The sequence below is a fragment of the Monodon monoceros genome, unplaced genomic scaffold, assembly GCF_005190385.1.
Source record: "Monodon monoceros isolate NGI ecotype Baffin Bay Population unplaced genomic scaffold, NGI_Narwhal_1 Super_Scaffold_5, whole genome shotgun sequence".
Classification (NCBI taxonomy): domain Eukaryota; kingdom Metazoa; phylum Chordata; class Mammalia; order Artiodactyla; family Monodontidae; genus Monodon; species Monodon monoceros.
This window is the reverse complement of record NW_021703782.1, coordinates 38,872,816-38,897,411: the sequence shown is the minus strand read 5'-3', so window position 1 is coordinate 38,897,411 and position 24,596 is coordinate 38,872,816. Positions and strand designations below refer to the sequence as shown.

Below are 24,596 nucleotides of genomic sequence, written 5' to 3'. Positions count from 1 at the left end.
AAAGTCAGAATGGGAGGGTATTACACAATTACATGGCCAAGAGTATGGATACAGGGAGGGATGAAGAATTGGAGCCCTTTTTTTCAGGCTACATGATTTAATTTTAGAAGTGGAGTACCCAGGCCCAGCTCACAGAACACCAGAACTTTTGAAGGAGGACCTTGAGAGCCTTCTGCAAAGGAAGAGTATTACTCCTTTCTGTGCCTCACAAAGCAGTGATGTGATGGAACCCTTCTCCCCAAATAGAAGTGGGTCCTAAGCTGTATCTTTGGGCCAGTCCACCAAACTCATGGCAGTTGGAGGAGATGTCATTGTAAACATTATTTAATGACTCTGTTCTGCCCTAAGGCTCCCAAGTTCGGACAGGCAGGTAGACTTCTGGTGCTCTTGATGCTATCTACTGGGACGAAGGTACAGATTCCAGCAGAAATGACCTCTCCTTGTTCTGACGGAAATGATCTGGCCCCTCACCCTCAGTCCCTTTCTCTGGGTTGGTTATTACTAAAATGAAGGGGTCCTCACCAAATTAACATCATCATAACCACACGAGACTGTGGACTGAGGATGTGTCATTTTATGAGACAATGACATTGTGAGCTCTTTAGGATTTGATTTTTAATTGTAAAATTGATCCAGATAAATAATGCACCTCTGCACATTTCTGATTGTCAGCTTTTTATATAGGAATCTGTAGGTTTTTTAGATTACTGCTTCTCAAGGTTAAAAATGCTTATAAAATCACCCTAAGGGTCTTGTTAAAATGCAGACTCTGAGTCAGTAGATCCTTGGGGAGAGTCCTGAGATTCTGCATTTCTAACAAGGTTCCAGGGGATAAGATGTTGCTGGGCTGAGGACCACACTTTGAGCAGCAAGGGGTTAGAGTCAGCCCCTAGCTGGGGTCTACCTGAAAATATTTCTTTGAATCTGCTAATGGTGGTAATTTAAAAATTTGAAGGCAGCAAGCTCATTTTAAGATCAAAGTGATAAAATCATTATTCATCACAAATGAGGGAAAAGGCCCTCTTAGCAAAACTATAACATTCACCTTTAAATGGCATCAGGCGAGTGGGAAAAGTGCACAACAGAAATTCCCAGGAATGCAGCTCTCTGATGAGGGAAGAGAGGTTGAACAAAGGGATGTGAGGTGTGCCAAAGCTATCGTGGCTGAAAAGTCGGCTCTGTTATTTTTCACATGTGTCATTGGGATCTGACTTGTGTAAAGAGTTATGTCCTTCTGCTGATATGCCCACATTCTGAATGAAGATGATCTGAGATTTGTGCCCCAGTGATCTCACAGGTTTGACATGAGAAGTGCCCTTTCCGGGCTGTCCTGAAAATGTATAAATAAGAATCCGTAGAGCAAATTAAAACAGAATATTGGGAGTCAAAAACCAACCGTAGGGCTTCCCTGGTGGTGCAGTGGTTGAGGGTCCGCCTGCCGATGGGGGGGACGCGGGTTCGTGCCCCGGTGCGGGAGGTTCCTGCGTGCCGCGGAGCGGCTGGGCCCGTGAGCCATGGCCGCTGAGCCTGCGCGTCCGGGGGAGGCCACGGCAGTGAGAGGCCCGCATACCGCAAAAAACAAAACAAAACAAAACCAACCGTAATGATCCCTCCAAAGTGAGAGTCCAGGTCAGCACAGGTAAAGCATAGTTTAAGTTCAGTTAAATGAGGCTAAGGCAGGCATGGATAGTGAGGAACAGTGAAGAGAAGACGGCTTTTAGACTCAACTTCACCTGAGTTTAATTCTTTCTCTCCCACTTACCAGCTGTATGGCCTTAAGCAAGTTATTCAACTTCTATTGGTCTCATTTTTCATCATCTGTGAAATGGGTATAATAATATCTTCAAAAGCGTCTTAGGTTTTAAATAAGAGTAAGATGGTATATACAAGAAGCCAGCTCCCATGAGTGTAAGATTTGATTTACACAGTAGATATGTTCCTGAAAGCTCACTGTAAAGTGAGACATTGCAGAACAATTTACATAATAATAACAATAGCAGTTTGTAAATGGTGGGAATAGGATTTAATGCCAAGCGGTCTGGCTTCAGAGTCTGTATTTATTGCACTACCCTCTCTATATCACTCTCACTTACTTTAACCACCCACCCCAATTCTGAGCACTTGTTTTATAAAGTACAACAAACTCTAGTTGAAACCCCAAAAAGCAACCTAGAGCACAGAGATACGTGAGTGGAGGTTAGTCAGACATGGGTTTGAGCCTAGCTCTGCAACTGCTGGTATAACCCAGCGCAAATTACTTACCTGAAATCATAGTTTGCTCATTTGAAAAAATAAATGGGGATAGAGACTTTACCACGTACATTTGAGAATCAAATGAAATCACCAACATTATCTGGCTCACAGTAAATGTTCAGTAATTGTCATTATTTAGTGCCTTGGAATGAGCAGTAATTTAGTGGGACTATTAATTTTGCTACTCAACTGTGGAAAATGTTAATATCATCTTTTAACATAATTATGGAGGTTTAGACAAAATAGAAAAATAGGAAGTACTTTCTCTCCTGTATTTGAATAACAACATCATCTCAAGCTGTTGAACTGATTTTCTTTTGTTGACCATCCAATGGCTGAAATATGGTGTAAGGAAAGTGATATCCTTTATGGTGAGTCAAGAAAACCTCCAACACTGTGTCTTCATGACGCTCTTAACTCCCTGGTAAAACATCACGGGAACTCAGGAGTGCCTGCCTAGGGACACAGCAGGATAGGATAAACATCACTATATCCCTGCTTGCTGCTGACTCGTGCATCTGGGGAGGAAGTGGAAAATCCATTTGAGATGTGCCAAAACACAGCTTAAATTGGCTCACATGCTCCAAATGGCCAAAGGGATTTTTATCAATGGCATCATCCAAAAAAGTCAAAAGCAGTTTTTTCAAACCTCCCTGCACATTGCATTTGGGGATAGGGAGGTATAAATGAAGTTTGGAACGTTTTCACATCCAAAGATCTATTACAGAGTGTTCCATCAACAGAAACCTAGGTTATTTTTCTTCCTCTTTTCATTTGAGAAATGGCTTTGCTTTAAGAACATCCAATTTCCCAAACATGATTTGTGAAGTTGACCGAGAGGAGCCATTTGTATCTAAATAACTCAAATGAGCATGTTAAATGTATGAAGAAAATAGGAAAATTTGAAATCAGATTCATTCATCTATTCTTTCATTCCACAGTATTCTTTTTTTTTCTTTTAGAATATGTTGGGGATAGGAGTTTATTAATTAATTTATTTATTTTTGCTGTGTTGGGTCTTCGTTTCTGTGCGAGGGCTTTCTCTAGTCGTGGCAAGCGGGGGCCACTCTTCATCGCGGTGCGCGGGCCTCTCACTATCGCGACCTCTCTTGTTGTGGAGCGCAGGCTCAGTAGTTGTGGCTCATGGGCCTAGTTGCTCCACGGCATGTGGGATCCTCCCAGACCAGGGCTCGAACCCGTGTCCCCTGCATTAGCAGGCAGATTCTCAACCTCTGTGCCACCAGGGAAGCCCCCCACAAGTATTCTTAAACCTCTCTTTGTGCCACACATGGGAAACACAACAAAGTTAACATTTCCTGAATACTTATTATGTGCCTGACATCTCCCTAGCAATTTTCTATACATTGCTATGTAATTTAATCATTACCAGATGCATATCTGATGAGGACTATTATGATTTCATATTAGTAGGTAAGTCTTATAACTATTGTAACTAGAAGCATTCATATACCTGGTTTCCCGTGTTGGACCTGGGAAGGTAAACTTGGGTCCGATCCCTGTGTTGCCTTTGAAAACTGCCATGAGCCTACCCTCCTGGAATGCTCAGCCTAGTATGAGTGGGGCTGTAATGGGGAAGGACAGGGTATATGGAGGGCAGTATGACGGCACTTAACCTGGATTCCAGGATTGTGTAAGGCCCCTGGAGAAAGTGACATCTAAATGGAGACCAATGAATGAGTAGGACTTGGTGAGACACAGGGGAAAGGAAGGAGCAGAAGAGAAGGGAGAAAGTTCATGACTTGGACGTGAGTGATCATGTGATCTGTTTGAGGGACTGAGTACAGCTCAGCATGGCTGGAAGTGAGAGGTAAGGATGCCGGGCCCGGAGTAGGATGGGTCTGGAGGGCTGATGTCCGGAACAAGTGTGGAGCTCTTGAGTTTGTGTCTCAACTTTCACATTTATTGTTAGAAGGCCTTGGGAAGGGACTTGGTCACCCTTAACTCCATCTCCACACTGACAGACTGTGGATATCTGGTCTTCACAGGGCTGTTATGAAATTATACAAAATAACAACGGACCTAAAATGACATTATTACTCTCAGTTTTTATTTATCATTAAATGAAAGGAGACAACTGAAATTTAGCTCAATTATTTTTCATCCATGAGAAGCGTCTTTGTTTATAACTTTTACTGCCTCCTAGTTTCTTCTCCACCGCTTAAGGAATAAGTGAATTGTGTTCGTAGTTAAGGTCTGTGAGTTAATTAATCAATCCAAATGATCTCAAGCAAGTCATCTTCTAACCTAGGCCTCAGCAATGTCATTTATAAAAGAAGGTATTATATCACCTATGAAAGGCCTCTGGAGCTGAGCTACCTGCTTCAAATCCTGGCTCTCCTGTGAGCTTGCTGTGTAATCTTGATACAGGTTACTTGACCTCTCTGGACCTTGATTTCCTCATTTGTAAAAGTAGGATAATTGTAGTACCTATCTCCTAGAGATATTATGAAAATTAAATATGTGTGAAGTGCTTAGAACAATGCCTGGTCAATAGGGGCTTATTGTCTTCATGATCCAGTCGAGTCACATGACTATCAGTCTATGCGTACTGTGTACAAGTCGGACTCCTGTGTCATCAGGAAGCCCAAGGTGCAAGGCTGGCTTGTGGATGCGCTCTGTTAGTCCTCAGCAGAGAACGATCCACCTAGAGCCATGAATGCGGGAGGTGGCCAGCTGGGCGGCAGGGGAACTCTGGTGTGACTGTGTTCCGACCCCCAAAACAGGGAGCTTAAGAGGCGCAAAGTCTGAAATAATAAAAAAAACCACAGAATGAGGAAAAAGTAAAGCCACACTGGAGTTGAGCCGAGTGGAGAATCTCAGTTCCTTTTCAGAATACAATGCTGAGCGAGAAGTCCCAGGGTCAGCTAAACAATCTTCACACAAAGGAGCAGAAAATATAAACAAACCGCAGAGAAGGGAACAACAGCCTGAAATGGTCAGATAGTTCTCACAGGAGCCTAAGGGCATGTCGTAGAGAGCAACAGCTGTTCCGTTAGATTGCTAAATGAAGCACCTCCTCACGTGAGAGGGAGCCCCAGAAGGTGGCCCCTGAGGTCCCCTGCCTGCCTTCCCTGTCACTCATGGCCACACTGCACGTGTCACCACAGCGGCGTGGCCTTTGTTTATATTTGGGAAGGATCCTGACCTCTTCTAAGCACCCAGGGGTTTGGCATACATCATTTACTATTCCTAACAACCGTTTAAGGTAAATACTTTTACTCCTAAATTACAGATGAGGAAGCTGAGGTGTTCAGAGGTGAAATAACTGGGTCAAAAAGGTTCAGTAGGGCTTCCCTGGTGGCGCAGTGGTTGAGAGTCCGCCTGCCGATGCAGGGGACACGGGTTTGTGCCCCGGTCCGGGAGGATCCCACATGCCGCGGAGCGACTGGGCCAGTAAGCCATGGCCGCTGAGCCTGTGTGTCCGGAGCCTGTGCCCCGCAACGGGAGAGGCCACAACAGTGAGAGGCCTGTGAACCGCAAAAAAAAAAAAGGTTCAGTAAGTGGCAGAGGGTGGCCTTAAGCCCAGGACTGTCTAATTGCAGGACTCACGGTGCTCTTTGATCTCCACCACTCTCCCTCTGGGTCCGCCCCATGTCACTATCTGTACCATGGTATCTGTGTGGGAGTCTTCCAGGGCACTGTGCCCAGGTCGGCAGGCGCTGAGGAAAACAAGCTGATGTACCTAAAGCTCAGGTCCTTCCGAGCATGGTTCAGAGGCATCTTCTGCCTTCACAGTGTAGCTCTCTAAGCTCTCATGAAAACCAGCTGACTCCTGCCAAGTAATAGGCCTCATCTTCTGATTCAAAGTTCATTTGTTCCTGGAAAAGATATATAACCTCATTTTCTCATTTGTTTTTTCTCTATCTTTTAAAAGCTTCCTTCCTACCAGCTACTTTAACTATGACTGTGGACAGGGGAGATAATGTGAACATATCTTTCAAAAAGGCATTGGTTAAAGAAGAAGATGCAGTGATTTACAAAAACGGTGAGTATGTGTTTTGTGTAATTCTGACACTGTTGTGTGAGACATCAGATAGCATAAAACATACTGGGTCATTATCTTATTGCAGTCTTGGGGGCAGATGTTTGAAGTAAAGCTACTATGATGCAAGCTAATCAGATTCTATGATAGAAGCTGTCTTAGGTAACGTGTTTGCTTACTTAAGTAAATTAAAGTGGAGATTTTTATACACATATGAATGCACCTACCTACATTGTACATTTACAAATATACAATATGAACTATGAACGTACAAGAAAATCCCATCATGATGTAATATGTGGGGTCTCAAATTCTGCCATGTAAAATGGGATGCTGTTTGATTGCAAGGCTAAGGAAATGACCAGAGTGAGCCTGGAAAGCCAGTTGGCAGTGGTTCTGGGGGTCCAAGTGCACAACCCAAATCTGTCTGGGTCTGACTACGGTTTGGCGCCACCTGGTGGCAGTTGCCTGATGCCGCTGAAATACTGACGGAGACTCTTCTGAGTTCTGTGGATGAATGGCTTACAGGTTGGAGTAGTGATTCTAGTTATCTCTTAATTGATTAGTTGGCAAGTTTACCTGACGTTTTCCCCAGCTTTGTCGGTTTGCCTCTCCCTGCAGAAGAAGAGAAATTTAGGCTACCCTCACCTTCATGTGTTTGGTGGTAGATCCTATAGACTAACCTATCTGCTCCAACACCATACTTTTCTCAACTTTTGGGAGAGCATTCGATAGTTCAGCCTTTTCATTCTTCTGCCCCCCATCTAATATGCTAGAGCACATTTTCTATATCAGGCCAGGGAAAGCTGATCAAGTGGAGGGGGCAGACAAGGAAACAGGAGTGTTTGAGTGAGACCCATTGTTCTCCACTTTTCTCCCTTACAGGTTCCTTCATCCATTCAGTGCCCCGGCATGAAGTACCTGATATTTTAGAAGTGCATCTGCCTCATGCTCAGCCCCAGGATGCTGGAGTGTACTCGGCCAGGTACATAGGAGGAAACCTCTTCACCTCGGCCTTCACCAGGCTAATAGTCCGGAGTAAGTGATGGTGTGGTTGTTAGGATTTTTAGTTGGAAGTAGCAGAAACTGACTCTGGCTACTTAAGCAAAAACCAGGGATTAGTTGAAAGTATACTGAAGACTTTAAAAAATTGATGGAAAAGCTGATAAGCAAATTCCAGAAAAGATCTTCCAGGGAAGATCTGGGGCTCAGCAGCGGGGAGGGTGGGTGGACTTTAGGAGGCTACCATGACCCTAACTTAGCTTCAGTGATGTTTCTTTTGCGTCTAAATGTTGAACACGTGTCAGACATCTACTCGCCTAGACCAATGAGCTATAGACAAGGGTGGAGCCACATACTGCATACAGAATGGTAATCACTGTGAGCTGGACAGTCTCCCCAAAAGGTGTCTGCTACAGGGAGATGAGTTGGGCCTTCTGGGTTGGCCTAGTATCTAGTTAAACCTTAAGTCTCCTGTAAATCCCAACTTTCCAGATCATTTAACTCTCAAATGTGATTTCTGTTTTCAGGTTTGAAAAATGCAAGAGTTAGAACTGGTGAAAACTTCTCCCCCATTATAACTATGAAAGTGGGTAGTAACTGTCACCAGTGGTTTTTACGAAAATTGATCTATAGAAAGCAAAAAATTTGCCCTGAATTTTCTCCGGTTATGTTAGGTATTCATGATATTAAATGTTCAGGCCTTCAGGTCTGAGTACTAGGGATGCCCTGTCATTCCTCTAATGATTAGCATCGCTAACTTGTGCAGAGTACTTATTTTGCTTTGCATTATATTTATGCATTCATTCATTCATGCAACAAATCCGTGTTGATTATAAGTCTCTGCCAGGCATTGTGTTGGTGTTGAGGATACAAGGATAATAAGATGAATCACTGTCCCTTGGGTAATTCCCAAGCAGAGCAGGTACATACATAAATAGATAAACAGATACTGCGATATGAAAATAGACATATGAAAAGTGTGGTTCATCTAGTTTGGGCAGGTGAAATCCCCTTTCATTCCTCTCTACTCTCGGAGAGTCTGAATGGCAAGGACACAATTTGCATTCATTTCATTAAGATGGTCTCTCCGGTGCGATATAGCACCATGTACCAGGGGCACTCATAGTCTGGGGTAAATTGGCAGATTTTCCAGCAATATCAAAAACATCAAATGTCGATATGTGGTAAAAGGTTTAAAGCTTTTTTTTTTTTAATGACAAAACAAACATGACTTATCATAGATTTGAATTTTAAATTTCCCTGAAGTTTTAAGATAAAGCAAAAGACTTCAAACACATTTTGATCTCCAGGTTGTCTCCCTTTCAGATGGCCAGAAGCACATTCATTCTCTTTGGCTCTTATTTCAATAAAACTGTTTGAGAAGCACTGCTAATATCTAAAATCATTCTAAGAAAGTTTGAGTTGGGCCACAACCATCCTATTTAAAAGTACTTCCTTCCCTTTGACCTCTTTGATGTTTACCAAGAAATAAGGTACAGTTGAAGGCATTTTGTTCATTTCTCATAACTGTAAGGTATCTCTCCAGGTAGATTTGAATCCTAGGAATAGTCAGTGCTTAAAGATGTGTATTAAAAATCATACTGGTTATATGTGTAGGATTTCTTTTCGGCGTAAATTCTCTCCATGGCAAAAGATTTCTCGAAAACATTAAGTTTATAGGATTTCTCTCTGTATGCCACGGATCTACAGTTTCCTAAAATACAAAACCACGAGGCTTTTGAAGAAAATAACAGAAGCCTAACTGCATACTTGTTGCTTATCAAGGAACTCTTTTCCTGTCTTCTGCATCCCTCTAAGAGATCATCTTAATTATTTCCTTGAGCTTAATCCCTTCCTCTTTCCCAGGATTAGGAGTGAAGCTGGGACAGGTCTTCAGATCGGTTCAGGGTTAGAGACATACTTTAATGTAACAGGAGAACCCCTTTCATCTCCAGTGTCTGCCATCATTAGTTTTCATCATGTGAAGATAATCTGTGGTCTGGCTCTCCAGAAATCACTAATTGTGCAGAAATCGTTTTCCCTTTATATATTAAGGCATGTAAATAGTAGCTTTGAGACATTTTGTAGCTTTATCAATTAAGTGGTTGCCTGTAAGACTGGGTCTGTGTTGACAGTCTTCCTGATTATTTTAGAGAAAATACTGATAACTAGGAGTTCTTGCCAAAAATATTATAAGCTGTAGGCACAGGTCCAAGTTTACCACCGTGAGACTAATATTCAGGGACAAAGACATTAGTTCCTTTCAGAAGAAAAATTAAACTAAATTCCTGACCACAAACGGTCACCCTACCCCGCTCCCCCTGAGCTTTCCTTATCAGAAGGTATCCTAAATAACAATCTGAAATCACCAAGTGCTGGAGAGAAAGAACCAGGAAATACGAATCTAGAAGCATTTTACCATACTTGTACTTTCAATTTTGTATCTTGGTTCATTTCTTATATGTTTTCTACCTGAAAAATATTTGGGGGCTACTAGCTCCTTCCCCTTTTAGCTGTCTTCTGTCTCCACATTCTTTATTTTTTTTAATCTTTACTTTATATTGAACTATTTACAATTTTGTGTTAGTTTCAGGTGTACAGCAAAGTGATTCAGTTACATATATACATGGATCTATTCTTTTTCAAATTCTTTTCCCATTTGTGTTATTCTCCACATTCTTTACACTGGAGGTTCCCAAACTCTAGCATGCCTCAGAATTATCTGAAACACTTGTGAAGCATAGGTTGCTAGGCTACCTCCAGAGTTTCTCATACAGTAGGTCATTGATGGGAGTCTGGGATTTGCATTTCTAACAGATTCCCAGGTAATAGTGATGCTACTCGTCAGGGGTCACACTTTGAAAACCACTGCTCTTGTCTCTAACCGTAACTGCAGCTCTCCAAACATGCCGTGTTTTCCTCCCGACCTAGCCTTTGCCCAGAACACGCTCTCCAGCCTTATCTTCTTTGTCACTTAGTGGGTCCTGCAGATTCAACGCACATACCACCTCCTCTGAGAAGCCCTCCTTTATGCCCTATTCCAACCCTAAGGCAGAATTAGGTACCTCTGTCTTTGTCATTATCATTACTTTCTATCACATGTCTGTTTCCCACATTGGAGTCTTAGCTTTTAGAGAGCAGAGATTGTGCTTTATTTATCTTCGTTCACCAGTGCCCACTCACATGACTAACATGTATCAGGTGCTCAATAAAGCTTTGGGGAATGAAGTTGCTTCACTCACCATAGTCTTGTTTTCTTTAAAAAAAGGGTGTGAAGCTCAGAAGTGGGGACCTGAATGTAACCGTGTCTGCACTGCTTGTATGAACAATGGGATCTGCCACGAAGATACCGGAGAATGCATTTGCCCTCCTGGGTTCATGGGGAGAACATGTGAGAAGGGTAAGTCAAAAGTGCTTGATGAGTAACCTGTGGATTTAAAAGGCCATTGTTGCTGGATCTAGAATTTTAGATCTGGACCCATTTGGGAATGGAAGCTAAATGGCCTCTGTGAGCCCATATGGTACCTTTGAGGAAATTCAAAAAATGTGCCCTTTCTTAAAGGCTCTTTATTGTCAACCACTGAAAAGTTGTAATAAGTGTACAAATCTACGACATCTATGATGTGAACGCCACTCCCTAGGTTTGTGCAGTACGCAAACTGCACTGCTGGGGGCTGTGCCTGCAGTGTCCTCTCTGTGAGGCAGTTTCATTATCTATAAAATGGGCCATAAGGGTGTGTTTACACTGACAATTCCACAGCTTACATTGGATTATTTTCCATGTTCACTGGTCTAGGAGAGACCCTTAAAAAGAAGAATCCTGCGTTTCAAAGGGCTGCATATTTGCCTCTGAATCATCTTTTTCTCACCCATAGCTTGTGAACTGCACACGTTTGGCAGAACTTGTAAAGAAAGGTGTAGTGGACAAGAGGGATGCAAGTCCTACGTGTTCTGTCTCCCAGACCCCTATGGGTGTTCCTGTGCCACAGGCTGGAAGGGTCTGCAGTGCAATGAAGGTATGCACCAGTCACACCCCTAAAGAGAAAAGGTTCTAGCAGGTATACCAAGGAGATCCAGCTTGCTGGAAATCATCGTGTAGGACATACCTGGACTGCTCACTCAACTGTCTATTGCTGAATTACAGGGTTTTGAATCAAAGATATCTTCATCCAAAGTTAATTATGCTTTCATGTTAAGACTCTGGACCTCACAGAAAGTGCTTCTCATATACATCACCTGGGGATCTTATTAAAACAGATTCTGATTTCATAGGTCTGGACTGGGGCGTGAGGGTCTGCATTTCTAACAAGCTCCGAGGTGATGCTCTTTGTTTTCAGACCACACTTTGAATTGGAAACCCATAGAAGGTTTGTTATCTTCAGTGCATCATAAATATCATTGCTTTTAGGTCAGATCCAGGTAAGATTTGGGATTTGAAAATCGAGGAAGTTAAGGTCTTATCTTCCGTGGACCTTACACAAGCAATACTAACTTCACCTACTCGAAGATTCCTTCTACCCTTTTTAATATATATTTTCCCATTTGGTGAAGCTCAGAGGTATGTGTTTCCCATCTACTTTCCAATAAGCTTTTCACATCAACCATCACACAGTAGCTTAACATGAACCTGAGGCCAAATATGCTAGACCTTCCCTAATGAATGCTAATCTGGTGAATTAGGCAGAGCTTAATGGTGTTTCAGTATTTGCCCCACAAAATCAGCTTTTTCCACAACTGGCACTGTTGGGAGCCGTGATGGGGTCTCCAGCTATTTGATAACAGTGCTCTAGGACAGAGCAGTTCAGTAGAAATAGAAACAAACCACATATGTAATTTAAATTATTCTAGTATCCACATTAAAAAAGTAAAAGAAACAGGTGAAATAATTGTAATATTTCAGTTAACCCAATATATCAAAAATATTACCATAGCAACACGTAATCAATAGAAAAAATATTAATGAGATGTTTTACATTCCTCTTTTCACACTGAGTCTTTGAAATCTCAATTTGGATTAGCCATATTTTAAGAGCTCAATAGCCATACATGGCTATCAGCTACCATACTGGACAGCATAGCTCTAGGGGCTTAGAGTAAGAGGACAAAGAGGAGAGTTACACAAAAGTAAGCTTCAACTACCTGCAAAACCTCACTCAGTTCCCTCTAAATGCTGTATCTGCCCCCCGTGGAACACTGAGGGAGCCTTAGCTGTAGAGGAATCCCACATGGTCTCAGAAATGTACACCTTAAAGTAAAAGGTGCCTCCGAGTAGGGGTAGATCCAGTTCCTCCTTAAAGACTATTAAAAAATCATACACAAATTTTAAAAAACATGTGCATATATGAAAACTTTGCTAGGGCCCAGAAGGGCTACATGCATGTGAGGAGTCTAGAACATAAGCTTCATTAACTTCATGGTGAACATGTCTCTAGACCCAGATTTATAGGAGTACCTTTATTAACATTCCAGCCCACATCTGGATCAAGAAATCACTAAGATTTTATGAATTGAGATATTTTAGTGTTCTCCCAGACTCCTTCCTTGGACCTACAATTACATGTATGTTAGACCTTTTGATATTGTCCCTTAGGTCCCTGAGGCTCCAATCATTTTTTTCTTTTTCCCTATCTGTATTCTTCAGACTGAATACCTATTGATCTAGCTTTAAGTTCATTGACTCTTCTGTCATCTCCATTCTGTTGCTACATCCATACAGTGAAATCTTTATTTCAAATATTATGTTTTTCAGTTCTAGAATGCCTTTTTGGTTATGTTTTATAGTTTATATTTCTCTGCTGAGATTTCTAATTGTTTCATTTGTTGTGAGCATATTTTCCTTTACTTCACTGAGCATAGTTATTGTAGCTGCTATTTCCAACATCTGGGTCATCCAGGTCGGTCTCTGTTGATTTTCTTTTCCCTTGAGAATGGGTCAGAATTTTCCATTTCTTCTTATGTTGATTGTATTTTGGACATTGTGAATGTTACATTGAGGAGACTTGGAATATGATATATTTCTCTGAAGAATGTTGATTTTGTTTCATTATGTCCTGTCAGGCAATCAGCTTGGTATGACTCAAACTGCAAACTCTGACTCTCAGGCATCAACTCAAACTCAGTTCATTCCTTTTAGCCGTAGCTGGGTTGCTTCAAGTCTGCACTTAACATGTGTGGTTCTGGGGTCAGCCAAAGATTTGGGACTCCCTCCCTCGGCTCTTCCTTTCTAGATTTTCCCTCTCACTTTCCAGAGGCTGTAGTTGCTTTGACTCTGTCCTCTAAGATTCCTCTGTCTGTAAGACTTCAGGTTTTCTTTGGAGTCCTAGCTTCCCCACACAATGTCAACTGTACCAACCATTAGACTAAAAGCTGAAAATGGGGAGCACACCATTCCCATCTTCCAAATTTCATTTCCCCTCAGAACCTGTGTGGTTCCCTCTGTCCCTCCTCTCATAGCACTCCTCAGTGCTTTCAGGTAGTTGTTTTTAAAATAGAGTTGTTATTTTCTCCTGAAAGCAGAATTCCTCAACCCTTTAACTTCTTGGTAATTCAGATAATTAATACTACTTGGTAGCTTGGAGAAAAAAAGTAAAACTAGCCACCTATAGCCTGAGTTTTCCTCCTTCCCTATCTTAACACTGGATTTTGATGTCTTTGTTTACAGCATGCCAGCCTGGTTATTATGGACCAGACTGTAAGCTTAGGTGCAGTTGCACCAATGGGGAGATGTGTGATCGGTTCCAAGGATGCCTCTGCTCTCCGGGACACCAAGGGCTCCAGTGTGAGAAAGAAGGTAAAGCAAGGTAACACTGTAGTCAGGGCCAGGTTCAGCATGTCTGAACCAAGCTCTTCTGGCATAATTCTTGCCCCACTAGCCCAAGATTCTTAAACTCCTTCTGTTTCCACCCTGAAGTAGGGAAGAATATATCCCATGTTCTAAAGGACAGCTTTCTGAATCTTTTCTATGGACTCTCACACTGGCCTTTCCACTAAGGAATAAACCATGTGTTCTTTGTAGCACATTAAGTGATAACTGGCCAGCTGAGAACTCTGCCTACCTCTTTTGCTCTCTTCTCTAGGACCAGCCTTTTCCCTGGATATCCACAACAGTGGAAGAATTATGTGGAAGGGATTTGGATAAAAAATATTTTTTAAAAGAAAGATATAATGAAAGGAAAAAAATGAAAAATATTATCCTCAAAATGAAGTTTTAAATAATTCTAGTTCAGAATTACCGTAGAGCAGAAGTCAGCAAACACCCACAAACCAAATCTGGTGTACTATTTTCTTAAAAGAAATTTATTTATTTATTTTTGGCCGTGCTGGGTCTTTGTTGCTGCGCACGGGCAGCGAGCGGGGGCTACTCTTTGTTGCGGTGCACGGGCTTCTCATTGCAGTGGCTTCTCTGGTTGGAGAGCATGGGCTGTAGGCACGTGGGCTTCAGTAGTTGTGGCTCGCAGGCTCAGTAGTTGTGGCTCCTGGCTCTAGAGTTCAGGCTCAGTAGTTGTGGCACATGGGCTTAGTTGCTTCACAGCACGTGGGATCTTCCCGGACCAGGGCTCGAACCCATGTCCCCTGAATTGGCAGCCAGTTTCTTAACCACTGTGCCACCAGGGAAGTCCCTTGTGTACTTTTTTTTAAAAACAGTTTTATTGAGGTATAATTTTTATACCATGAAGTTCATCCCTTTAAAACGTAAAATTGAAGGCTTTTACAGAGTTGTGCAACCAGCACCATAATCTAGAATGTTTTCATTTTACCAAAAGAAAGTGTGTACCTATTAGCAGTAACTCCCATTCTTTCCTCCTCCCAGCGCCTGGCAACCATTAATTTACTCTCTGCCTGTATAGATTTACTTATTCTTGATATTTCCTATTCTATAAATGGCATCATACAATACATAGTCTTTTGTGGCTGGCTTTTCTCACTTACCATACTTTTTTTGAGGTTTATCTGTATTGTAGCACATGTCAGTATGTATCTCATTCCTTTTTAGACAGATAGAACATCTATCTGTTCTCATAAAAAAAAATTTATTGGAATACAGCCATGCCCATTTGTTTACAATATATCGTGTAAGGTTGCTCTTACACAACAGGGTTGAGGAGTTACCACAGAGGACATATGGCTTGCAAAGCTGAAAATATTTATTATCTAGTCCTTTCAAGAAAGTTTGCTGACGCTTACCCTAGAATATACTTTTTAAAATCCAGAGAAGCATATTTTCAAAATTTAAAAATAATAAACATATATTACTTTTTCAGTCAGATATAAATAACATATGTCCAGTGAAATCTACACTCAGAATAATAAGACATTTATGGACTTCTGCCTGTGAGTTTTAAAAATCAGAGCAAATATGTGGGGAAATACCAACTGTTTTCTCAAAGGCTTTAGCTTGTCAGCTTTATACTTTCTCCTCTTCCCCAGCGTTTGGACTTTTTTACAGGGCGGGAATTTGGGAGGGTCTAAGAAGGGAAGGAAAGGCTGTGGGCCAGAACATGGATTGAAAGTGGGCAATGAACAAGCTTAATGATTTGAATTTTCTGCACCACTTCCTCCTTTCTGTTCTAAGGCTGATGTTACAAAAAGTGTGAGAATCTCAAACTTAGAACCAGGTTCTGGGCTTCTGGGGAGCAGCTCCCTTTCCCTCACACCCTCTTCCACCCTCTAGCTGTTCCTCCACCCCCATCCAGCTGCAGAAACTGCAAGGGGACAATGAAGGAAAGATATGGTTTGAAAATGTCAAAGCACTTTGAAGAATTCCGATGGCAATAATTATGTAGGCTGAACAGTCTGGCAAATTTTCTAAGCACAGTCTCTCCAAGTCTGCAGATATATCAAGGAATTATCTTTGTGGCTATTAGATCTTTTTCCCTCCTGTTCCATACACTTTACCTGTTTCATTCTAGGCCTGAGAAATAGGATATCAATATAAAATATCAATATTGATGTGTTTACCTTGACCCACCGCTGATATGGAGCAGCATGTAGGTGACGGCTGTTCTTTTTTGCTGGAAAGGACTAAGCCACTTTTCCAATGTTTCCCTTATTTGCTTTAAGTGCATCTCCGTCTCCTACATTCTTTACTAAGTGTTGGACTGTTTTCAGTCATGTCTTACATTTAGTTACACATGTTCCAAAATTCTCTAAGACCTTACAGTTCAGAATAAAATTGTTACATTTCAGGATTATTCATTCTCTACTCTGCAGATAACAAGCAAGGGCTCCTGATACCTTTGTTGATACCAGAGACATTTTTTCCTTTCCATATTGGCAGCAGTATTTTTTATTTGGCTATTGATGGGAAATTGATTTGGGGGAGTTTTATTCCACTTTACTTCTTCGATGTAAATGTGAATATAATTAATCATCGACCACTTGCAGACTTCCCAATTAATGAGACATCTCTCAGATATCAAAACTTGACATATTTGTTGATCGGCAGTATTGGGGGCTTGCAGAGTGAAAGAAGAACTAGTTTTTGTTTTTATAAAAAAAAATTCCCTTAAAAAGCAAGAGAGGGAGTGGACAGTAAGATCTGCAGACATGTGGTGCTGAAGATCTTTTCAATATTGAGACTGTATCTCCTAGGTCCACTGAGAAAGTACATCATTATGGCCAGAGAGTGTGAATTCTGGAGTCATAAAGATCTGAGCTTGGGCTTCCCTGGTGGTGCAGTGGTTGGGAGTCCGCCTGCTGATGCAGGGGACACGGGTTCGTGCTCCGGTCCGGGAGGATCCCACGTGCCACGGAGCGGCTGGGCCCGTGAGCCACGGCCACTGAGCCTGCGTGTCCGCAGCCTGTGCTCCGCAACGGGAGAGGCCACAGCAGTGAGAGGCCTGTGCACCGCAAAAAAAAAAAAAAAAAGATCTGAGCTTCAACCTGAACTCAGAGCCTCAGTCTCCTCATCTTTAAAATGGGAACCACAATAGCAGCCACCCCACAAGTTTATTACGTGTTGATAAAACAATATAATATTTGCCAAGTTCTTGCCCAGTGCATGACTTACTAAACGGTAGCTACTTTTATTATTTCTATTTCTGCTGTGTTAAAGATTAGATTTCACAGTGCTCTTTCCTTCATTCAGGCATGCCAAGGATGACCCCAAAGATAGAGGATTTGCCAGATCACATAGAAGTAAACAGTGGTAAATTTAACCCCATCTGCAAAGCATCTGGCTGGCCGCTACCTGCTAATGAAGAAATGACCCTGGTGAAGCCAGATGGGACAGTCCTCCATGTAAGAGTTATTCTTTTTCTTTTTTTTTTTTTTGTAGAACAAATTATAGTCTTTTTAAAAATTGAAGTATAGTTGATTTACAATGTTGTGTTAGTTTCAGGTGTACAGCAAACTAATTCAGTTATACATATATATTTCTTTCAGATTCTTTTCCATTATAAGTTATTACAAGGTATTGAATGTAGTTCCCAACAACAACAAATCCTTGTTGTTTATCTATTTTATATATAGTAGTTTGTATCTGCTAGTCCCAAATGCCTTATTTATCCCTCCCCTTCCCCCTTTTCCCTTTGGTAACCATAAGTTTGCTTTCTAAACCATAAGTTTGTTTTCTATGTCTATGATTCTGTTTCTGCTTCATACATAAGTTCATTTGTGTCATATTTTAGATTCCACATATAAGGGATATCATATGATATTTGTATTTCTCTGATTTACTTAACTTAGTATGACAATCTCTAGGTCCATCCATGTTTCTGCGAATGGCATTATTTCATTTTTTATGGCTGAGTAATATTCCATTGTATAAATATACCACATCTTCTTTACCATTCATCTGTTGATGGACATTTAGGTTGCTTCCATGTCTTGGCTACTGTAAATAGTGCTACAATGAACATTGGGGTGCATGTATCTTTTCGAATTGTAGTTTTCTCCAGATATATGCCCAGGAGTAAGATTGCAGGATCATATAGTAGCTCTGTTTTTAGTTTTCTAAGGAACCTCCATACTGTTCTCCATAGTGGCTGTATTCTTAATCTGACCTCCTTATACTACTAGATATTTTCAGTGTAGCACTCACCCTGCTAAAGGCTGGATTCCATTCATGGCTTGCGTCTTCCTAAGCTAGGGTGTTGTTAGCTTTGACAAAAAGCAGAGGCGAGTTCAGCATAACCCGTTTGACTCTAGATAGACCTGATCCCACACCTCCAATCCAGAAACTATGATCCACAGAGTCCCTTAGGTCTGAATACATCCCTTGGGTCTCTGCCTCTGCACTTTGTCCTCACTGTTGGTATCCACCACTGGTTAGGGTGCTATCACAGCGTTCTTCTTTGCTGGAAAGGAATATGCTACTTTTCCGATATGTTTCCCTTCCCTGTTCCAACAATCCCAAATGCAGCAGAGACAGGAACTACCTCAAATTTCTCTGTGTCACAAGTGATCTTCGGGAAATTGATGTATTTTCTTACCTAAGATTTTGAAATAGTTATCTTATTTTTCTCTCAAAGATGACTGAAAATCAACTTGACTAGAAGGCAGGTCCAAATGACCTCTTGGGGGCAGGATGTGCAGAATGTTCACACGTCAGACGTCCCTGATTCCACTCAAACAATCCTTTCAGTAGCAGAAGCCACCTGACCGCTTCCAAAATCTTGTTGGCGTATCCATGAGTTAGTGGAAGTCACAGCTACCATCTAGTGAGGGTTGACCGTACTATACACATCTTACTTTACATTACCTGGCCCCTTTTTGCAGAAGTGGAAACTGGCTGCGTGAAGTTAAGTAACTAAGGAATTGGTCAAAAGTGGCAGAGCTGGGATGTGAACTCAGGTCCACGTGTCTTCGGAGCCCTGACTTTTTCCACAGTACCATACTCGGCAGCCCCTCAAACACTTTAGGAAGCCATTTTGTCTTCTCACCCAGCCATCTCTGTATTGGACCAGAAAGGAACAAATGTTACCAGAAGCAGTTTAGAAGGACTTAGACTCTTTGCTTGGAAGTGTTTGCCCCACTCTCCCAAACACACAAATACAACAGCAGGATCTGCGAGGGCATCAATCCAACATAAACTTTCAGGGCTACTACAATAGCTTTGTAAATAGGCCAATGCTTATACAAGCATTGCAATGATCTTCTTAATCTCCCCTAGAAAACTCCTTATTTAACAATGCGATGGGGTCAGTGCTAAGAACCTTTGTGTTTATACCTATCTAGAAGCTTTTTTTCTTTTTGACCTTTCCAGCCAAAAGACTTTAACCACACGGGTCATCTCTCAGTGTCCACCTTCACAATCCACCGGATCCTGCCCCCTGACTCAGGAGTCTGGGTTTGCAGTGTGAACACAGTGGCTGGGATGGTGGAAAAGCCTTTCAACGTTTCTGTTAAAGGTAAGGTCCATTTTCCAGGGAAAGAGCTTGTAACCTTGATGGTGCTGTGTTTATGTATCACTGAGCGCTGCTTCTAAATAGAAATGCTCTCTGACCACTAAAATACCTTTTGGATGTTCTCCAGGACACTAAGCCTTAAAAAAAAAAATTCTGTGCATTACAATGGAAAGGAGGGATTAAGTTTATGACCTTTGGAGTTACATAGCCCTGGGTTTGATTTTCATTGCTAACAGCTAGTAAACTTGGGTGTGGCCCTGAGCAAATGAATTTGACCTCTCTGAGCCTTTCTCTATTTGTAAACACAGCTTAGTTTATCTACCACTCAGGGTTATTGCGAAGATTTGTTAAATAGTGGAATTGTGTCTGGCATAAAGTGTCTGGTAGTGATTTTATTTTGTAAAAAGTTTAACTTTATCATTCTCGTGACTTCCTATTCACTGTAGAGGATAATTTGGAGAATCTTCATTTTGAGGACTACTGACTTAATATGAAGCCCAGGCTATGCTATACAATTAACATGAATGATTTTCTCCCATGTTCAGAGTTCTGAATATTCTTCCTACTATGAATTAGTATTTCAAAATTCAGAGTTAAGTGGATGTGTGTACCTTTGAGACTTGCAGGGAAGAAATACAGTGGAAGTAAATCCAAGTTAGCTTGGTTGGTGTACAGAGATACAACAGGGAATTTTAAATTTGGAAGTTACTTTTGAATCCATTTAGACAAAAACACCTAACAACTCTGTGGTATATATTCTAGAAAGGCACTGAGCTAAGTGCTCATTCATCTTATTTAAATTTTATGAGTACAATGTACAGTAGTATTGTTATCCCCACTTTATCATTCAAGAAACAGGTTCAGCAGGTTTAGGTAACTCGGCTAAGGTAACACATCTGGCAAACAGCCAATCTTAGTTTTGAACCTGGTCTTGACTCCAAACCCTGCATCACCTTTCGTAGATCATTTTGCTTTCTGAGACTCTTGTGTTACAGATAAGGAAGCGAGATAACAGAAGCAGATTAGTACGTAAACTACTTCCCTACCTGATTAGGAATCTTTGGTTGTTCCCAGAGGTAATTTCTGTAAATGAACTGAATGTAATCACCCAGAACATATTTTTTTTTTAAAAAAGGTCGAGAACAGTAGGAGCATAAATACAGCCTCATAGAGTTGGATTCTCTGCCCTGAGAACCCATATAAAACAACTCAGAATCTTTAAAATTTTTTTGGATTACTGGAAAATCCCGGATCTATTTTATTCAGTAGAACGATCAAAATAATTTCTTATATCATACATGGTCTTGGAAGAAAGGAAATGGTATACAGACAAGACAAATTATGTTATTTTTAAGCTTCTTGAAATGTTTGCTGCCCATGGAAAGTAAATAATAATAAGTAAAAAACCATGTTGCCAAGATTCAGAAGAGTTACTGATTCTAATTTTTATTTTTTAAATAAAAGACACAGCACACAACATCAGTGCACAGAAACCTCTCTAGTTCTAAGTCACTGGTGCCTCTTCACTGTCATATTGACAGATATAAAATGGAAATAGCCATTAGGTAAATTAAGCAGTGTCTTTAATCATAGTATTTAAAAAAAAAATAGATACAGTTGCCCTTCAGTATCTGTAGGGGATTGGTTCTAGGACCTCCCTGGATACCAAACTCCATTGATGCTCAAGTCCCTTATATAAAATGACATAGTATTTGCGTTCAACCTACGCACATCCTCCTGTATACTTTGAATCATCTCTAGATTACTTAAACAATAGTCCCCCCTTATCTGTGGTTTCACTTTCCACGGTTTAAGTTACCCACGGTCAACTGCAGCCCAAAAAATTAAATGGAAAATTCCAGAAATAAACAATTCATAAGTTTTAAATTGTGTACTCTTCTGAGCAGCATAATGAAATCTCACACTGTTCCACTCCATCCTGCCGGGGATGTGAATCCTCCCTTTGTCTCGTGCATGCCACCCATTAGTCACTTAGAAGATGTCTAAGTTACCATATCCTCTGTCATGGTATCACAGTGCTTACGTTCAAGTAACCTTTATTTAACTTACTAATGTGATGCTGGCAATTTGAATATTCCTTTACTGTGCCTAATTTATAAGTTAAATTTTACCATAGGTATGTATGTATAGGAAAAAGCATAGTGTATATAGGGTTAGGTGCTGTCTGCAGTTTCAGGCATCCACTGGGGTCTTTGAATGTATCACCTGAAGATAAGGGAGACTATTGTAACACCTAATACAATGTAAATACTATGTAAATAGTAACTATAATGTAAATACTTTGTTAATAGTTGCTGGCACAAGGCAAATTTCAAGTTTTGCTTTTTAGAACTTTCTGGAGTTTTATAAAATTTTCCCCCTGAATGTTGATCTGCTCTTGGTTGAATCTGCAGATGCAGAACCTGCATACAGAAGGCTGACTGTACTAGACTTTACTACCAGGGTACATACTGGAGCAACCACTTTGGAAAACTGGCAATATATATTAAAGCTAAGCATACACCTACCCTGTGACCTGATAATTCTACGCCTAGGTTTATGCTCAAAAGAAATGAGTGCATATGTTAAAAACAAATAATCTTCAGTAATGTTCTGAGGAGTTTTATTCCTAATAGCCCAAATATCCATCACCGTTAGAAAGGATAAGTAAATTGTGTTATATTCATATGTAATAGTTTGCTAGGGCTGCTGTAGCAAAGTACCCTAGACTGAGTGGCTCAAACAACAGAAATTAATTTTCTCGATGTTCTGGAGGCTAGATGATCAAGGTAATCTCACCTTGATCTGAGATCAAGGTGTTGGCAGAGTTAGTTTCTTCTGAGGCCTTGCTCCTTGGCTTGTGGACAGCTGTCTTCTCCCTGTGTCTTCTCATGGTCTTCCTTCTGTGTGTGTGTCCTAATTTAATCTTCTTATAGGGACAACAGTCATATTGGATTAGGAATGACTGTAGATCTCATTGTAACTTAATTTCTTCTTTTAAAGACCCTATCTGCAAATACAGGTACTGTTTATAGAGTGCAAGGGAGAAAGGAACAAGTCAAAAGAGACAAATGATATTGGATGGGGTAGGAAGTATCTAACGTGTCCCTTAATGACCCCTGCCTCGTGGAATTCATGACCTTGTGTAATCCCTTCCCGTTGCATGTGAACTGGACCCAGCAACCCTCCTCTCATACAGGAAGAGTGATGTGCAGGGCTGGCTTCATGGGTTTATGACCTGTCCACACAGGGCCCTGCACTTGGTGTAATGTTCTATCGTCTTCAACTTGAAATTTTATCTTTGAATTTCGTAAGTGAAGTCCAGTGACACAATGGAGTGTGCGCATGAGCAGAAGAGATAGACTCACTATCGATCTTCTTTCTTGGCCACCCCATCCCCATGAGTGTTCTCGATGACCCAGGGCACAGGATTCTGGCGGGCCTCTGACTCACGGGAGCTCAGTAAGACTCAAAGCAAGTACAAAGTTAGTTGGGCTACTTCTACAATTGGATCAATGGGGGTACTGACAGCCTGACAAGATGTCCTTTCCTTTCAAACCAGAACTTGCTTAATATTGTGGACATACTATAAATCTGTTTATATACTGTGGCCCTTAGGAAGGCCACAAACCATTGTAATATCCAAGAATTTTTCTTTCCCCAAGAACCAATTTTCTCCTTGTTGGGGGTGCTCTTTCAGTCCCATTGGGAATACATCGTCTTTGAGATGGGGAGATTATTCTGGATTATCTGGGTGAACCCACTCTAATCACAGGAGTCTTTAAAGACTGTCAGAAAGAGATATCACAATGGAAGAAGGGTCAGAGACACATGACTCTGTTGTCTTTGAAGACGGAGGAGGGGACCGTGAGTCAAGAAATACAGATGTTTTTTAGAAGCTGAAAAGAAGGAAACAAATCCTCCCTTAGAACCTCCAGAAAGGAAACACAGCCCTTGTTAACACCTTAAGCTTAGCCCGGTGAGACCCGAGAGACAGACAGACAGAAAGACAGACTTAGTCTGGTGGTCTAGTAGGAAGACTGGTATTCAATAATCACACCAAATCACTAAGAATAATAAATTCTGAAAATTGCAGTGAAGGAAAAGGTCCTGTGGAAGGGTATGACACGTGAGCCTAACCAAGGTTCTGGGATAGCCCCTGTGAGGAAGTCACGTGAGAGCTGAGAGATGAATGATGAGTAAGAGTTAACTGCAGAATCATGGGAGGTCTACAGCATTCCTTGCAGAACAGCCTCAACAAAGAACCGGAGACAGAAAGGAGCCTGGTGCATTGTTAGTTGAATGAACTGAAAGGTCACTAGGACTGGAGGGTATTAGGTGAGGGAAGGAGGAAGTTGGAGAGGAGGTAGGGGCTCTGTCATCCCTGGCATGTCATGGTATGAATTTTAGATTTTATTCGAAACATAGTGGGAACCCATTGAAAGGTCTTGAGCAAAGGAGTGGATAGTGGATAGTGAGTTGGAGGGGCAAGAGCAAACCAGGAGATCACAGAGACGGCAACTGCATGGAATCTGAGCAGAGAACTCTAAGAGGGCTTTGTTGGGAGTGTAAAGGCACCCATCCTCTACCCCCATCTCAGAACAGCAGTAAAACCCCAAAGTGTAAGGACTGATCTGATTCTTGACACTTTATTTAGTTCTTCCAAAGCCCTTGAATGCCCCAAACGTGATTGACACCGGACATAACTTTGCTGTCATCAACATCAGCTCTGAGCCTTACTTTGGGGATGGACCAATCAAATCCAAGAAGCTTCTCTACAAACCTGTTAATCATTATGAGGCTTGGCGGCATATTCAAGGTAAGGTTTGGAAAGGGAAGGCTCCAGCTGGAGATGGGGCACCAGGAAAAAAAAATTTTTCCCCAAATATAGAAATCCTCTCTCCCAGTCTCAACCCTCTACCCCAAGTTAGGGGCCGTAGCGGTGGATTCCATTTCAGAGTATTCAAGAAGGAGTTGGGGGGCGGGGGGTG

The 24,596-nt window shown here is 41.4% G+C and overlaps 1 protein-coding gene across 3 annotated transcripts in view; it reads left to right on the top strand.

Annotated features, from left to right (window-relative positions):
* Positions 1–24,596, top strand: part of TEK (TEK receptor tyrosine kinase) — a 103,730-nt gene that overhangs the window by 45,055 nt on the left and 34,079 nt on the right. For 2 of the 3 annotated variants that reach the window (XM_029202108.1, XM_029202109.1), the window contains exons 3-10: positions 6,149–6,259; positions 7,142–7,294; positions 10,527–10,658; positions 11,134–11,274; positions 13,920–14,048; positions 17,346–17,497; positions 19,464–19,608; positions 24,263–24,424. In XM_029202108.1, coding sequence (XP_029057941.1) covers positions 6,149–6,259; positions 7,142–7,294; positions 10,527–10,658; positions 11,134–11,274; positions 13,920–14,048; positions 17,346–17,497; positions 19,464–19,608; positions 24,263–24,424 — 1,125 coding nt within the window. The remainder of the gene's footprint in view (positions 1–6,148; positions 6,260–7,141; positions 7,295–10,526; positions 10,659–11,133; positions 11,275–13,919; positions 14,049–17,345; positions 17,498–19,463; positions 19,609–24,262; positions 24,425–24,596) is intronic. The other variant, XM_029202110.1, reaches the window with a different exon arrangement.